The sequence below is a fragment of the Crinia signifera genome, chromosome 8, assembly GCF_055691185.1.
Source record: "Crinia signifera chromosome 8, ASM5569118v1, whole genome shotgun sequence".
NCBI lineage: Eukaryota > Metazoa > Chordata > Amphibia > Anura > Myobatrachidae > Crinia > Crinia signifera.
This window is the reverse complement of record NC_139224.1, coordinates 137,258,928-137,275,715: the sequence shown is the minus strand read 5'-3', so window position 1 is coordinate 137,275,715 and position 16,788 is coordinate 137,258,928. Positions and strand designations below refer to the sequence as shown.

General features: G+C 47.2%; 1 protein-coding gene and 1 long non-coding RNA gene across 2 annotated transcripts in view; one reads left to right on the top strand and one right to left on the bottom strand.

Annotated features, from left to right (window-relative positions):
- LOC146026510 (uncharacterized) overlaps positions 1–9,517 on the top strand; it is a 118,401-nt gene extending 108,884 nt beyond the window's left edge. Inside the window, exons 12-17 of the mRNA XM_083157249.1 lie at positions 152–232; positions 2,809–2,877; positions 4,253–4,429; positions 5,275–5,325; positions 7,686–7,721; positions 9,186–9,517. Coding sequence (XP_083013375.1) covers positions 152–232; positions 2,809–2,877; positions 4,253–4,429; positions 5,275–5,325; positions 7,686–7,721; positions 9,186–9,262 — 491 coding nt within the window. The 3' untranslated portion in view covers positions 9,263–9,517. The remainder of the gene's footprint in view (positions 1–151; positions 233–2,808; positions 2,878–4,252; positions 4,430–5,274; positions 5,326–7,685; positions 7,722–9,185) is intronic.
- Positions 9,518–12,174: 2,657 nt separating this feature from the next.
- LOC146027109 (uncharacterized) lies at positions 12,175–15,257 on the bottom strand. The gene is made up of 3 exons (XR_014454674.1): positions 14,250–15,257; positions 13,773–13,931; positions 12,175–13,646 (listed from the first exon to the last, which is right to left on the bottom strand). It is a non-coding gene; the product is annotated as an uncharacterized LOC146027109 (long non-coding RNA).
- Positions 15,258–16,788: the final 1,531 nt, after the last annotated feature.

Here is a 16,788-nt window from a genome sequence, read left to right as displayed (position 1 = left end):
ACGTGGAGTCTATTTTATCAAGTGTGGTGGGCACAGCACTTTATTGAAAACAGTCCACGGCTTTTTTTTTTTAACACCCCCTCCTCCCCATTCAGAGTAAGAATAATAACTTTACAGTATTTTAACAGCACATTTTATCATTTCCCCACAGTGCCAAGCCTAGAGGAAGACCAGGGCACCCTGCCCTTGCGGGCCGTTACAGCCCCCAGCGCCTCAGCCGCTCCGTCTGACAGTAAGTCCTGTCATTTGTTTATTGAGTTTGTGTATTTTTTCTTCCTTTCCAACTTGTGTATTTTCTTGGCGTGCCGTTGGCCGAGGCTGAGGGGACGCAATGCACTTTTCTAGTGTCCATGTTGACTGTGTCGACATTCAGTCAACAATAATGAAAAACTCGATGGTGAACTTTTTGAATGTTGACCATACCCATGTCGACCTAATAATTTAGTTTTCCTAATGACCATGTCTCCCTAACCCATGTTGACCTTCAGTCATGTCGACCTTCATGCACGTCAACATTCAGTGGTCGACCTAATGCTTGTAGACCTAATGTCTGTCTTTCCTATGACCCATCTTTGTTTGCTACTACAGTACAGTATACAGGTTGAGTATCCGGTATCCGGACATCCCTTATCCGAATGATTCCAAAAACCGTGGTTTTTGGAATCATTTGAATTTTTTTTCTATTTTTTATAATTTAACCCCTAACCCTCTTTTCATACTTACCAAGTCCCCGGGCGTCCACAGCAGGCCTCCGGCATCTTCTCCAGGGTCTCCAGCGGTCCCAGGAATGCATTGCGCGAGTGTGTGCGCGCGCCGGTGACGTCACCAGCTCCCGCACCCATAGACCTCACGGACACTTGTCCGTGTAAAAGCATGTATGGGGCCGGGCAGCTGACATCCGGCGATGTCAGATGCCCGCCCCCAACACATGCGTCACAGCCTCATTACCATGCGTACGCCCCGCGTTTGCATGGGAACGCCCATGAAACGCGGGGCGTATGCATAGGGAAATGAGGCTAAGTAGCCCCTCACGCCCCTATCCACCCCCTTTGCGGCGTTAAAAAAAATTGTGCGGCGATTTCGCCTGCACATGCGCAGAGTGCCCTCTGCACATGCGCAGATCGAAAACATCGGCGGAACGGCCGCATGCGGCCGTTACCGCTTAGATCAGATTAAGGGCCTGTATACTGTATTTGTGAAAATCTGAAAGTTTTCTTCAAATGTGATGACTGGATTCCCCTTTTCAAAGCTGCATACTGTACTAGAGATGACAGTTCACCCTCCTTTCTGTAGTGTTAAGTGCAGACCGATAATTTGATTAAGGGTCACTATAAACCTGGACTGCATTGTCTAAAAAGGACATTTACATTTGAATCTTGTATCTGTGAAAGGAAAAATCACACTATTAGCCTCCCCACTCCAAGTACACTAACTCATTAGCATTTCTATGTGTTAAAGCTCTCCACCACCAACCCCCACTAATGTATTGTCGTTTATACTGTAGGATACTGTATTTGTGAGAAACTGAAGCCAACCTTCCCTCGATGATTTAAATAAAAATTAAAAGACATGAAATGTTAGCATTGAAAAATGTTGGTTGGTTTATTTAGCAAAATATTTTGTCAAAAAGTTATACAGTATTCAGTGATGAAGCGCACATACTGTACTGTAGCGGTATAAAAGTGCAGCATCACCCATGTGCTCCCCCCAGTCCTCTGCCCCTGCAGCAGCATTCAGTTGGTCGACTTAAAGATGGTCGACAGTCATTAGGGCCTCACCACTAGGTCGACATACTGCAAGGTCAACAAGTCATTAGGTCGGCATAGGATTTTTCACTGTTTAAAGAGCCGACAGGCGGTATTTCATGCCCTAATATCCACTAGGGCAGTGATGGCTAACCTTGACACTCCAGCTGTTAATGAACTACACATCCCAGCATGCCCTGCTACAGTTTTACTATTTGGTCATGCTAAAACTGATTTTTGTAAACCCAGTAATGAGTACAGTAACTTTATTTAAACAGCACACTTTCTCATTTTTCTCATCTTCACATAGTGCCTCCGCTTGAAGACCAGGGCACCCTGCCCTTGCGGGCCGTTACAGCCCCCAGCGCCTCAGCCGCTCCGTCTGACGTTAAGTCCTGTCATTTGTTTATTGAGTTTGTGTATTTTTTCTTCCTTTCCAACTTGTGTCTTTTGTTGGCGTGCCGTTGGCCGAGGCTGAGGGGACGCAATGCACTTTTCTAGTGTCCATGTTGACTGTGTCGACATTCAGTCAACAATAATGAAAAACTCGATGGTGAACTTTTTGAATGTTGACCATACCCATGTCGACCTAATAATTTAGTTTTCCTAATGACCATGTCTCCCTAACCCATGTTGACCTTCAGTCATGTCGACCTTCATGCATGTCAACCTTCAGTGGTCGACCTAATGCTTGTAGATGATGGCTAACCTTGACACTCCAGCTGTTAATGAACTACACATCCCAGCATGCCCTGCTACAGTTTTACTATTTGGCCATGCTAAAACTGATGCAGGGCATGCTGGGATGTGTACTGTAGTTCAACAACAGCTGGAGTGTTAAGGTTAGCCATCACTGCACTGGGGCATTGTGTGAGAATAAAATAGTGTGCCGAGTGCATGGACACTTAAAACTACAGTACAGTATGTCGACATTCGGATAAAAAAAAACAGTGAAAAACCCCATGTTGACCTTTTGACTGTCGACCTAGACCATGTCGACCTAATGCTTGTGTCTGGCGTGCCGTTTGCCGTTTGCTAATTGCGGTGACATGTCTTCCAACAGCCCAGCAACCCCCTCAACAAGTGGGAGCTCCCAGACAGCTCTGGAGAGGCCGTATCAGCCCTCCACCTAGTAAGTACAGTACATGTTTTTGTTTACAGTATTTGTTAGTTTTTCTCTCTATGGGGCTGCATCAGATGTTACAGTATTGTACAGTGGTGCAAGTAGAATTTTTTTCTTGGTGGTACTGATAGCTTCCACCAAAAATGGGCGTGGCCATGTGTCATGAGGGGGCATGGTCACACAAAGCTAGGGGAGTGACTTATACCCACTTTAAACCAAAATCCTTGGTTAGACCTGATCTTTGTACACAGGAGTTTCCAGGGTTGAACCCAGCTTTATACCCCATTTACACAGCACTATGTCCCAGGTCGGACCCAGGTCTGCGCCATTTATACTGAACCTGGGTCAGCCCTGCTTTTCCCTTTGGATGACATTAAAAAATGTCCATTTTAGGACTGATAAACTTCCAGTCAACCTTCCGTCATTGATTAAAAAAATAAAATAAAAAAGACATGAAAAGTTAGCATTGAAAAATGTCGGTTTGTTTATTTTGTTAAATATTTGTTCAAAAAGTTTTATTCAGTGCTCAAGGACACATAGCGGTATAAAAGTACAGCATCAACCATGTGAGCTCCCCTGTGGAACCTGGGGTGGGACCATTTACACCACCCACGACCCAGGTCCAACCAGTGTTTAACTTCGGTCAGGACCTGGGTAGGAAACCAGTGTTACTGGACCAGGGTGGCCCCTTTTACACCAACACTGACCTGTGTCCAACCTGGGTTTCTCACTTGGTGTAAAAGGGGTATTAATGACAATAGTAGCATGGCATTGGGAGACAGGGAATGAGAAACAGGGAATGACTGGGGGTGGGTTGGCTCTTGCTTGGGGAGAGCCGGGCAGCTTGTACTGTACTTACAATTGTGGAGCCTGCTCTTCATGCTGTCGGCACCGTGTGACAGGCTAAATCAGCAGTAGCCAGTAGCTGCATACAGCACCAATCATAACACTGGGTGGGCGGGCTGCGGATGCATTACAGTATATTTAGACTTACAATAAAAATAGAATTGACAGTGGGTCAGGGAATAAGTGGTACTGCGTACCTGCAACATATTTCTCCGTACCACGCCGTACCCCCTTACTTGCAACACTGGTACTGTATCTCTACCAGTACAGTACAGTACAGTATATTATGGAGGCAAGTGCTGCTAATATACCCCACCTCCCTTCCATGCCCTCTTACACATGCGCAGAAATACTGTACAAGTGTGTCTGCTTGTGCTCACCTCTGAATTAGGCACTCTGTCTCTCTTCACCCCTCTCTACTGTACAGCATACAGTATCCTCTACGCTCAAGACTTTATTGTTACCTATTGTATTTATTGTTACCTAGTATACTGTACTGTATCAGCAAGCTCAAATTTTGGTGCAATTTTTTTTACAGACCTGCAATACCCAGAGGTGCCAAAGGAGGACAGTATGGACACCTGCAGTTATGACACCTGGAGCTGTTCATCCCCGGAGCCCCAGGAAAATTGGAGCTACTGTTCCTGCCGCTCGGAGGAAGAAAGCGAGGTGGCAGCAGCGCTTCCTCTTGCATCCAGCAGAACTCCCCCAGGGTGTAAGTACTGTACTCATGGCCAGCAACAGCAATCCTGGGGCCCCATAAATTGATCTCTCTGGGGCCCCTTCCCCATCAAGCATAGTAGTGGTGTGGAGCAGGGGGGGAGTAATAGTGTGGAGAAGGGAGGGAGGGAGTAATAATGCAGAGCAGGAGGGAGGGTGGGAGTAATAGTGCGGAGCAGGGAGGGAGGGAGGGTAGGAGTAGTAGTGTGGAGCAGGGAGGGAAGGTGGGAGTAATGGTGTGGAGCATTGAGGGAGTTGTGGAGTCCACCTGTAAAGCCATATACTGTACAGTACTGTACTGTACCTGTGCACTACAAAATTCCCTCAATATTGCCATTCTGTATACTGTACAGAATGACCCATACTGTATGAAGAATGCCCCCCTTTAGTGCCTACAGTAATTACAGTATGCATTCAACCCCCCCCCCCCCATCACCTAATGCACAATGCCCCCTGACTTGTGTAATGCCTTCATTCATCAACACTCACTGCTGCAACTGCTTCTGCTGCATTGAATACTGGCCTACAGTATGGATAGCTGTCCTGAGATTCTGTCTCCAGGAGCAGCTGAAATGGGAGCTGCTCCATCTGTACATTACTGTACACAGAAAGTTGTGCTCCACTATGACAATTCTTATGACTTTATTGGTGTTCATACAGTACTGTACAGTACACTAGTGTACAGTACTGTATGTGCTGCAGTATGAGACACTATTGTTCAGTACTGTACAGTAAAGTATTTGTACTGTACTGTACAGTAATGTACCGTATGTACTGTACAATATGCTGTACTGTATTACTATTGTTACAGAAAATGATCAAACATTTCTTTTTCCACAGTGCATTCCCCTTGGCTACCTTGGCAGTATGAACAAACTCCTCCCCAACCATGTAAGTAGTAATAGTAGCAGTACGTTTATTTATTAGGCGCCACCAGTGGCGCCGGAAGGGGGGGGCGAGGGGGCAGCTTGCCCCCCCCAAAATTACTGAGGCGCTAAAGCAGCTGTGCGGGCGGCTGATTAATCAGTAATATACAGTAGGCGGGCGGGCGGTGGGCTGATTAAGCTTGATCCAGCCTCCCGCCCGTCCGCCTATATTACTGATTAATCGCAGCCGCCCGCCCGCACAGCTGCTTTAGCGCCTCAGCAAGAATCCGATTCCTATTCGCAGCCGTCCGCCCACATGGATGACTTCTGCGGGGAGATGTTGAGAACCAGCGCCCGCCAATCACAGTGGCTGTGGATGTGATGCGTCCACAGTGATTGGCGGGCGTGATGCGGGCCGTAGGGAGGGAGACTGGTCGCGTGGATCAGTGCATGGGCGGGAGCCGCGGGAGCATCCTACAACAGCCGCAGCAGCAGCCATCACGCTGTGCTGCCACAACTAAAACTTAAAGGTAAATGCTGCTCCTCTCACCCTCCCTTCCCCAGTGACTCCTGGATCCAGGGGTTGTCATTTACCCCTGGATTCACAACCAAACAGGTTTATGTAATTATGTCTGATTATCATAATCAGACATAATCACATACAGTAAATCTGTTTGGAGGTGACAGTGCCACTTTTTCCACTTTTTACGAGTAAATGACAACCCCTGGATTAATGTCAGTCCTGGTGTCTCTGGCCACATGTACTGTATACTGTATGCCGCTGCCCGGTGTATAATGCCCACGTGTATATGCCGCTGCCAGTGTGTATAGTGCCCGGGGGTAACATATAGCAATTTAGGGTGCGCCAAAATGAGATTAGGCCCTTATTCTGGTTGGTGCGGCTGGAGCCGCACACGGTGCTCCGGCCGCACAAACCAATCCCCGCCCACGAGACGGATCGCCACGGCCGTCCGTACACGGACGGCCGGCGATCCGCATAAAAATGGTGGGGCGTACGCCTCCACCATGGTGGGAGCTGCCCCCTGCATTCGATGGTCGTCGACCATCGAAGGCAGGGCCGCACGCCACAGCAGCTCCCGCAAGCTGAGACCACACGGACAATCGTCCGTGTGATAGCTTGTATGGGGGCTGAGAGCTGACATCCGGCGACGTCAGCTTTCCGCCCCCATCAGTGGCGTCATAGCCTCATTACCATGCATACGCCCCGCGTTTGCATGGGAACGCCCATGAAACGCTGGGCGTATACATAGGGTAATGAGGCTATTAAGCCCCTCACGCCCCTATACGCCCCCTTTGCGGCGTCTAAATTTTTTGTTCGGCGAATTCCCCTGCACATGCGCAGAGTGACCTCTGCGCATGTGCAGACTAAAAACAGAATAAGGGCCTATATCTTGCCCCCCCCCAACCTAAAAACGTTCCAGCGCCCCTGGGCGCCACAAAGTGTCCACAGCGCCGTACATACAGTACTGTAGCAAACAAAAAAACAAATTACAAGGTAACGTACTGTACAGGGTGTGTTGAAAATTACAGCATACTGTAAATAGGGGTACAGTATACTGTAGCTGGTAGAACTAAAATCAGCATCAGTTCAGAAGTACTGTAGGTGTTGAAATGAAGTACAGTACAGTAGATGAAGGGAACAACAGGAGAGGAGCACAGGTGAGGTAAAGAGGTAGGGTGAGTATGTGAGGAAGGAGGGCCCTACTCATAAGAGTTACAGTAACAGACTACAGTAAAAGGAGGACGAACGAAAAACAATAGGATACTGTACTGTAAGTACTGTAGGAACAGATGGGAACGGAGGCATGATAGGAGGATCAAAAGAGGTTAGGAGGAGGGATAGGCTAGTCGAAAAAAGTGGGTTTTGAGGGAGCGCTTGAAGGAGGTAAGGGAATCAGAAAGCCTGATACAGTAGGTGGCGGGAGGTTGTTTCCTGGAGGCAGAGGTAGAGTGGCGGGAGAGGAAGATGAGCCTAGCAGCAGCGTTAATAATGGATTGGAGTGGTGCAAGGCGTGTTCGAGGTAACCCAGAGAGAAGGATGTTGCAGTAGTCAAGGCGGGAGATGACAAGAGAGTGAATGAGAATTTTGGTCGTGTCAGTGGAGAGGAATGGTCTGATGCGTGAGATGTTGCGTAGGTTAAAACGGCAAGACTTGGAGAGAGCACGAATGTGGGGGGTGAAAGAGAGGGAGGAGTCAATGATGACACCAAGGCCGCGCGTTTGGTCGGTGGAGGTGATCTCGGTTTCACCAATGCTGATGGAGATAGTGGGAAAAAGGGTACTGTAGTATGTTCGGGGGATGGAAGATTAGAAGTTTAGTTTTAAACTAGTAGTAAACTGACAGTGCTTTTTTTTTTTTTACAGCAACTCCTGCACCATCTGAGGATGAAGACCAACAAGGTACAGTACAGTTTTATACTTCTTAATACTGTAACTTACAGTACAGTACAGGTATTTTTAAACCTTTTTTTTTAATTGCAAGATCCCCAGCATACTGTACAGTACTGTAGCACAGAGCCAACAGTAGGGACAGCGCTGTCCCTGCTGTTGAGATAGGGCTACGCCAGCCTGCTGCTGGCGCAAAACCAGCAGCGGGCTGAATGGTCAGCAGTGCTGACCGTTCATACATTTGGCCTGCTATCATTTAGATAGCAGCGCCGATATGGACAGAGGCGCATAGTGCCCCTGTCATTTACTGCATGCTGGCTCCTTAATACATTGGGGAGATGTGGTATCAGTGCACATAACGTGCGCTGATACCCCTTCTCCCTCATACAGTATCGATCTTTAATACATCTGCCCCTCTGTACCCAGTGTGCTAGGTGCCAGTCTGCATTGTCCCAGGGACGCTTTAAGGGGCGGGGGGGTGTGTGTGTGCCGGTGGGGAAGCAGTGCGGCCACGGCGGTGATCATCAGTGTGCTGTGTGCAGGGGGCAGGCAGCAGCGGCAATTATAACTTTAAAATAATGTGTCCATTGACTGTCCGTCTTCTGATTGGCTGAGATAGAGCACTCTCAGCCAATAAGCTGCCGCCAGAGGGAGGCCGCTGATTGGCTAAGAGTGCTCTATCTCAGCCAATCAAAAGCTGGACAGTCATTCGACACATTATTTTAAAGTTGTAATAGCCGCCGCTGCGGCGGTGCACACTGATGATCATTTGAGATCCGCCGCAGCCCGCCCCCACTGCTCCTCACAGGAACCGCTGCTGCCCCATGCCTGCTCCTCACCGGCACCGCTGCTGCCCGCCCCACTGCTCCTCACCGCCCTGCAGCTCCCCGGTTTTGTAATTGCACATCAAGGGCCAAATTGTTTGTGAGCCTCCCGGGGAGCTGCCGGGAAGCTCGCAGGAGAATTGGGTCCGAATTGTCCTTAGGACAAGTCGGTCTAATGTACAGTATGGGGGCCTTTAGCCAGTGTGCTTGGTGCCAGCCTGCAATGTCCCATAGACGCTTTAGCCAGTGTGCTAGGTGCTAACCTGCATTGTCTCAGTGGCACATCCAAATTTACATCAGATAAATCACATGTGATTTATCTGACGCAAATTGGATGTAAAGAATGGCACATCTAGTGTCAAATTGTACAGTACTGTACAGTATGTAGGCCTCCTGGGAAGCAGCCGGGGAAATTCAAGGGAAATCAGATGCAATTTTACAGGTACAGTAAGATAAATCTCATAGTGCATGGGGGCCTTTAGCCTCTGCTTGGCAACATCATGACGTCAGGCCATCTGCCAGTCATGATTCCTCTTGGCCTTTTTGTGCCTTGCAGAATGCAGGAGCTTATAAACACTGTAATAATGTTTACTGTAAAGTACTCAACTTGTATTATTGTTCTAAAACTGTTCATTTTTTTTTATTTTCACAGATGCCATACGAAGTGAAATCGGGAGACTCATTGGGGCAGAAAATCAACTCTTTGATTATATTGTAAAAAATATATAAATAATGAATTTTGTTTTAAATGTGCAGTGCTATTTATTTGTGTTACTATCCATCTTAGTAGTAGACTACTTTTTTTGGGGGGGTTGATCACCCCGCCCATGGAAACGGAGCCACCAGGGCAATCCCTGGCCCGCCAGAAGGCCGACCACAGCGCGCAGCATGTCACTTGCCATCTCCCCGGCACTGGCACAGTGGGGGTCATGCAAAGCAGCAGAGATTTGGAGACAGGGAAGTTATAAAACAAGTCCCATTCTACCCACCCCCCCACCCCCCCTTAATGGAATTACAGTACTGCGGTGAATTACAAGGTGAGCAGGAGCCGGACAGCCAACACAATAATCTCCCCTGGTCTCCTTCACACTGCCGGACAGCCTCTGCACTAATCCACGCTGGTCTTCCACGCAGCCACACATCCCAGAGCATGGGCTCTGCCGACCTGCAGCAGCGGCAACGCTGCTCTCTCCCCCCGGCTGCTGAAGCTCACGCTCCACTGGAAGCACCCTCCCCCTTCACCTCTCCCGTGGTCATCTTCTTCCTCCCGGGTTCCATTGGCAGCACAAAGAAGAAGGCTGGCTCTATACCTAGCAGCTACAGTAACTGCGGACCACAACAGACACAGGTACTCCCACTCGCCTGCTCTCTCTCACACTGTGCATCTACAGTATACTGTACCATGCTCTCTCTCACACTGTGCATCTATCCCCTGCTCTCTCTCACACTGTACACCTACAGTATCCCCTGTTCTCTCTCCCACTGTCTCCCTATCCCATGCTCTCTCTCCCACTGTCTCTCTATGGCCCCCATTTATCATTGATCGCATTTACAATGCGATCTGGGCGGAATATTACAGTACCTCCAGGATCGCATTGTAAAATGCGATCATACAGTATCACCGGGATGTACTGTATCACCTGCTGTGCGCAGGGACAGGGCTCCGAAAGGGGGGCTGATACATCGGGCAGCTTTGCATCCCCCATAGAAACCTATGGGGGATGCGGCCGGTGGTGCTGCAGGGGGGGATCGCAGCAGGGATCGGAGATTCCTGCTGCGGTCCACCTTAATACTGTACATTTCAGTGCTACAGTACTTAATATTTGTGCATCTATCCCCTGCTCTCTCTCCCACTGTCTCTCTATATCCCCTGCTCTCTCTCTCACACTCTCTCCCCAATGAACCCCGCCCCCCCCAGCATTACACACACACACACACACACACACACACACAAAAGCCAAATACTGTACTACAGTACAGTATATGCACCCGCACCCCCTGACACACTTCCCAGGTCACAGCACAGACACACAGGTGTACTCATTACTCACTGACACACTTCTGCAGAGTGCGCACAATGCCTGCTACCCTCTCCAGCCGCGACCTCCAAGCTACAACTCCCCTCACAGCCGCAAAGCCGCCTACTACCTCCGCAGTGCCGCTACCCTGACACCCACCACTGCACTCAACTCTCCGCCGCTGCCTGCTACAGTACTTCAGCACCTGCAAGGACTACCGGTACTTTATTGACAAAACACAGCATTGACCAAAAATATTGTACAGTACATTACAGCACTTCATTTTTCTTAAAACATACAGTACAGTACAATACAGTGCAGGAGAAGTGTTACAGTATTTACAGTATGCATGTACTGTACATTACAGTACATTACATTTCATTCAATGACGTCAGGCAAGACCCTGTACAGATGGTTTGCAGTTTGTCTGGGGACTTAACGTAGAATACAGTATAATAATAAAAAAGTACAGTAATTCAATCAGTCCTAATACAGTATTTTAAGTAAAGTACAGTACAGTATTTTACAGTAGGTGACAAGAAAGCTTTTTCCAAGGCAGTGGGTCTCTCTTTTGTCCCAAACACGCTTGATTTTGCTCATGGTAGAGTGGTATGGGGAGAGAAGAAAAAAAGAATAGCGTTAGTACTGAATGGTCACAAGGATTTCAGGGGGGGGGGGGGGGAGGGTAGACACATGTTGGCAGGGGAAGAGGAGGGGATAGAGGGAGAGAGATACAGTAATGTACAGTAAGATCATTGGTGACATTTACAGTATTAGAGATCGATGGTGGGTTTTTGGCGATTTTTATCGCCAAAACGGCCGTTTTTTCATTGTTTTCCCAAATCCATTTTTGTAATGGGTGGCGATTTGCGGCATACTGTAAATCGCACTTTTCTAAAAGTGCGATTATTTGTAACTCCGGAATTCGCATTCGTGTGCTTTATTTTAACATTCTTTTTACAGGTGGGCTACTAGTCCCAGCGGGCCCATTAATGCCACGCATGCTGGGACTTGTGGTTCCCCAAGTCCCAGCCTGCTGGGGAGGTCTGCTGGCACTTGCAGTTCTCCTGTATTAAGCAATGGTAGGAATGACAATTTAACCCTATCAGGCCGGCGTCCAATGGCCAGGGACGCCGGTGACAGCCCCAGGCTTCAGCCCTGGACGGGTGAAGGCTGGGGGGGGGGACCCCTTTATTGGGGGGGTCCCCACTCCTCCAGGTACCACTTTTCATGCCGGAATACACACCTCATTAAATATTCTAGTTCTGGAAAAAAAAGCGATTTAAAAAAACGGCGATAAAGGGCGATTTGAGCAAAAATCGCATTTTCGGAAAAACGGTAAACACAATAAATCTCGCCCCATAAACTTACTTTTTTCCATTTCATTGCCTGTCCTTTGCTCTCTGTCCCAAACACGCTTGATTTTGCTCATAGTATAGTGGCATGTGGTGGATAAGGGGAGAAGAAAAAAGAATAGCGTTAGTACTGAATGGTCACAAGGGTTTCGGGGGGGGGGGGGGGGAGACACATGTTGGCAGGGGAAGGGGATGGGAGAGAGGGAGAGAGATACAGTAATGTACAGTAAGATCATAAACGTACTTTTTTTCCATTTCATTGCCAGTCCTTTGTTCTCGGTCCCAAACTCGCTTGATTTTGCTCATGGTAGAGTGGCATGTGGTGGATACAGTAAGGGGAGAAGAAAAAAGAATAGTGTTAGTACTGAATGGTCACAAGGGTTTCGGGGGGGGGGGGGGACATGTTGGCAGGGGAAGGGGATGGGAGAGAGGGAGAGAGATAATGTACAGTAAGATCATAAACTTACTTTTTTTCCATTTCATTGCCTGTCCTTTGTTCTCTGGCCCAAACACGCTTGATTTTGCTCATGGTAGAGTAGAAAAAATAATAGCGAGGGAGAGATACAGTACACATGACAATCTGTAAGAGTGTTGTACAGTAAGATCATAAACTTACTTTTTTCAGGCCAGTGGTTCTTCCTTGTTCTCTGACCCAAGCAAACTGCAATGTGTAGTACATGGCAAGTAAACATTGAAGGGAGGGAAATACAGTAAGTTGTGAGGTGGACAGCGAGTAAAAGGAGAGGTACTGTACTGTACAGTACAGTATACTGTACTGTAAGAGACTGCTGCGAGGGGTTCAGTTTTACAGGTACAGTACTTTATACTGTATTATACAGTACTGGAGAATCTACATAGCAGTTGCATGCCCATTTCGCTCAATGACGACAGGCAAGACGGTGTCCAGATGGTTTATGTACTTAATACACTGGACACGTGTCAGTTTTTTTTCCCAAAAAGTCCTGATCCCATCCAAAAGTTCTTGTTTATTTTTCGGTTTCACTTCATTCCTGATGAACTTCTTCATTTGTGCCCAGACCATTTCAATTGGGTTCATGTCCGGTGACCTAAAGTATACGTAGTACAGTACATACAAAAGTTAAGTACGTACTACTGTATTAACATACTGTACTGTACAGTACAGTAGTATTAAAATCACGACTGTACAATAAGTAGTGTACTGTAGTTCAGTAAATGCTGTTCGAATAATACTCACTCTGGTGGTGTGCGTTGCCAAATTATTCCTCTCTCTTCCATGTATTTTGCAGAAGCAGAATGTTTTGGGTCATTATCTTGGAATACTCTGTGTCCAGATGGATAGTATTTTCTGATAAATGGCACCAAAACACGATCGACTATTTGTTCTTGGAAGAAGATCTTATCCATAATCCCTACAGAGATACAGTAAGATGCCATTAACATGTACACATTTCAGGGTTCTGAGTTGTTTAAAACTACAGTACAGTAGAAATGTACAGTACAGTACCTTCAAAAACTAACATAGGTCCAGCACCCCTGCGAGATATACCTCCCCATACGTGGACTTTTAATGGAAACTTTGCTCGTGGTTTCAATGAGATAAAGGTAGGTTTGCGGAAGGACATTCTTGAGAACCTCTCCATAGAAACAGAAGTTTCATCTGTGAAAAGTACATCATTAAATTTTTCGGCACTGTCAATCCACTGTTGAGCTTGTATCACTCTCTTTTCTTTATTGACATCTCTTATCATGGGATGCAGCCTACAGGTACAGTAAGTAAAAAAAAATTAGGACCATTGAGACATTAAATGCTTATGACTTGCAGTATACAGTATTGTAAAATTAAGGTTGATGTACTGTACTGTACAGTACAGTATTTTACATTACCTTGTGCGACAATATCTCCATCCCATTGTTCTTCGCATCCGTTTCACACTGGAAACTGAAACGTCCATATCATAGTCCGAATGAAGAATGTTTTTTATTTTTCCAGCAGTACGCTCATCATCACCACAAGTTAATTCTTCTACAATCTTTTGGACTTTCCTATAGTACAGTATAACACAGACAAAAATGATTGTACAGCATACTGTACAGTACAGCAGGCATGTCCAAACTGTGGACCTCCAGCTGTTGTGAAACTACACATCCAGGCATGCCTTGCCACACTGTAATTGTACTTTACAGTATCTTTCTCTAATAGCAAATCGATGGCACAGCATGATGGCAATTGTACAGTAGTTTCACAACGGCTGGAGGGCCACAGCTTGAAGCCGCCTGGTACAGTACAGTATACAGTAGTAATGTACAGTACAGTACAGTAATTATAGAATCTGCTAATACTGTATAGAGTACTGTACTTACAATGTGCAGTGAGAAGGAGTTCTGTATCTGGGGCGCATCCTCATAGAAGCATGATTGCGCACAGTCTGTAAATGAACTTCAGTACCACTTTCTTTCAGCCAAGCCTGGATCTCTCGTGTTGTCTTGTTATCTTGCTTCATCTTGACGATGATCTGGCTCATTTCTTTGGTGATTTTTGGCGGCATGTTTAATCTCAGGAACTGTGGAGACAAGATACAGTAATGTACCGTAAATACTGACCAGTAATGGAAATTTTGGTACTTCGGCAACAAGTCGACTGGCTGGCAGCCGGGCAGGCAGGAGTGAAGTTGGGGCCGGACGTGCAGCCGGTAGGGTTGCCTTCCCTTAATTAGTGGTATGCGATGCGATGGGCGCCGTGATAATAGACAAGTACTGTACCAAATACACTGCCCAGAATCACGGCACTTTGTGAGAGGAATCCTGTGAGCTGTAGTCACTTCAGACGAAACCGGAAGTGACGTTACGACATTACACAAACGTCTACAAACAGCCCACGATATAAAGGATCTACAGTATAAGAGTGCCGGATCGGGAGTGACGTGAACACGCACCCTGCGCTCTGCTGCGTCTGAGCGTCAGGGTTGCCAAGACTACCCTGTAAGCCGGCAGCGGCAAACAGGAAGTCCCGCTGTTCCTCGCAAAGGACTATGGGACACGTACAGTAGTTCTACACAATTAATTAGAGTCCGGCCAGGAAGCGGGAATAGACCAGGTACTGTATACTGTATAAAGGGCTCATACGCAGTAATGCAGGACACCTTGAAAAAGTCCTCTGCGGAGGAAGAAACGCGTTGGTGGACTGTGTATGGGACAGAGAAAGGAATCGTTGGACCAGGACCTTTGGCAGTACTAAAGCCCAGCTGATGTGCCCTGGAGAGACTACATCTTTAAACGCATATGGGACTGGTGAGAACTCAGTTCCCATAAGATTTGACTTTGGAGATTACAGCGCAGAACAAACTCCTTCAAGCGCCCGATAAGTGACCTTTCCCATTTTTTCTGTTATAAAGTACCAAATACAGTACAGTCTCCAGGATTAAAGGGATGAGGTGGCAACCCTAGCGGCCGGTAATGTGTGGCTTCTCCCTGCTCATAACAACACAGAGCAGGGGGAAGGAGCAGGGGCAGGAGAAGGGGAGGCGCAGAGGCGGTCCGCAAGTTGAAAGCACGCGCGGTGTACACACACACACACACACACAGCGATGATGGATGAAAAATTATCCATCATCGCTGGCATGCTGGTCAAATCAGCAGACGGGAGACTTTGCTAGTGTTGTGTCTCCCATTGGTGGCCTACACTATACACACTTGGAGATTTACTGTAGATCGGAAAATTGGCAAAAAGTAGCATGATTAAAAAAAAATGGGTTACTTGTGTATTATCAAGGCGCCCCCGATTTCCATCGCAGGGCATTGTACAACCAAAAATCGCATCGCATGTGATATGAAGCGATAGGAACGATTTTTAATTGTACAGGCAACCAGATGAGTACCCTGATGGGTAATGACTATTTTAAATGCACCACCATTGTTAACGAGACCCCATTATCAACACCAACCCGAAGCGTGGCGAGCGCAGGCAGCCCCCACTACACACGTCGGCGTGGAGTTTGGAGTTGATTTTACAGTACAGTATACTGTATAGAGCGCAGCGAGCCACCGAACCTGAAGCGTGACGAGCGCAGCAAGACCCGTGAGGGGACGCGTAATACTTGTGAAGTAATGCGCGTGCCCTCGCAGGGCTCGCTGCGCACGCCACGCTACAGTATACGGTATACTGTATTGCATGGCATTACTTTTATATTATACAGGTGGAGCACCCTGTGGTGTCATTATTATTGTACAGGGGGAGCAGCCTGTGGTGTCATGGCATTATGCCATGACACCACAGGCTGCTCCCTCTGCATAATAATAATGCCATGACACCACAGGCTGCTACCCCTGTATAATATACTGTAAAAGTAATGCCATGACACCACAGGCTGCTCCCTCTGTATAATAATAATGCAATGACACCACAGGCTGCTCCCCCTGTATAATAATTTGTGTCATGGCATTACTATTAATAATAGTAATGCCATGACACAAATTATTATACAGGGGGAGCAGCCTGTGGTCATGGCATTACTTTTAATGTAATGACTGTACAGTACTTACAATACTCCCACAGCTAGGGGATTTTGTACACAGCTAGGGGATTTTTTTTTACACAAATACAGTATGACTGAGTCTGCGAAATAGTCTATTAATATGCGCAAAAATCCCCCCACCTGCGAAAAAATACGTTACTGTACAGTATTAACAGTATTACACCAACAGTATTTACAGTTGCACAGATTATACGAGAATACCCATAGTAGCAGCCTGCCAGTAGTAGCCCACCCTAATAGAGTATTGTCATCGCTAGTCGGGGATCTGCGGCCTATACACACCAGGCAATTTTAACACGTACAATATTCTAAATGGCGCTACTGTATCTCTACTGCACTGCACTGTACTGTATGTGGCATCCATGTTG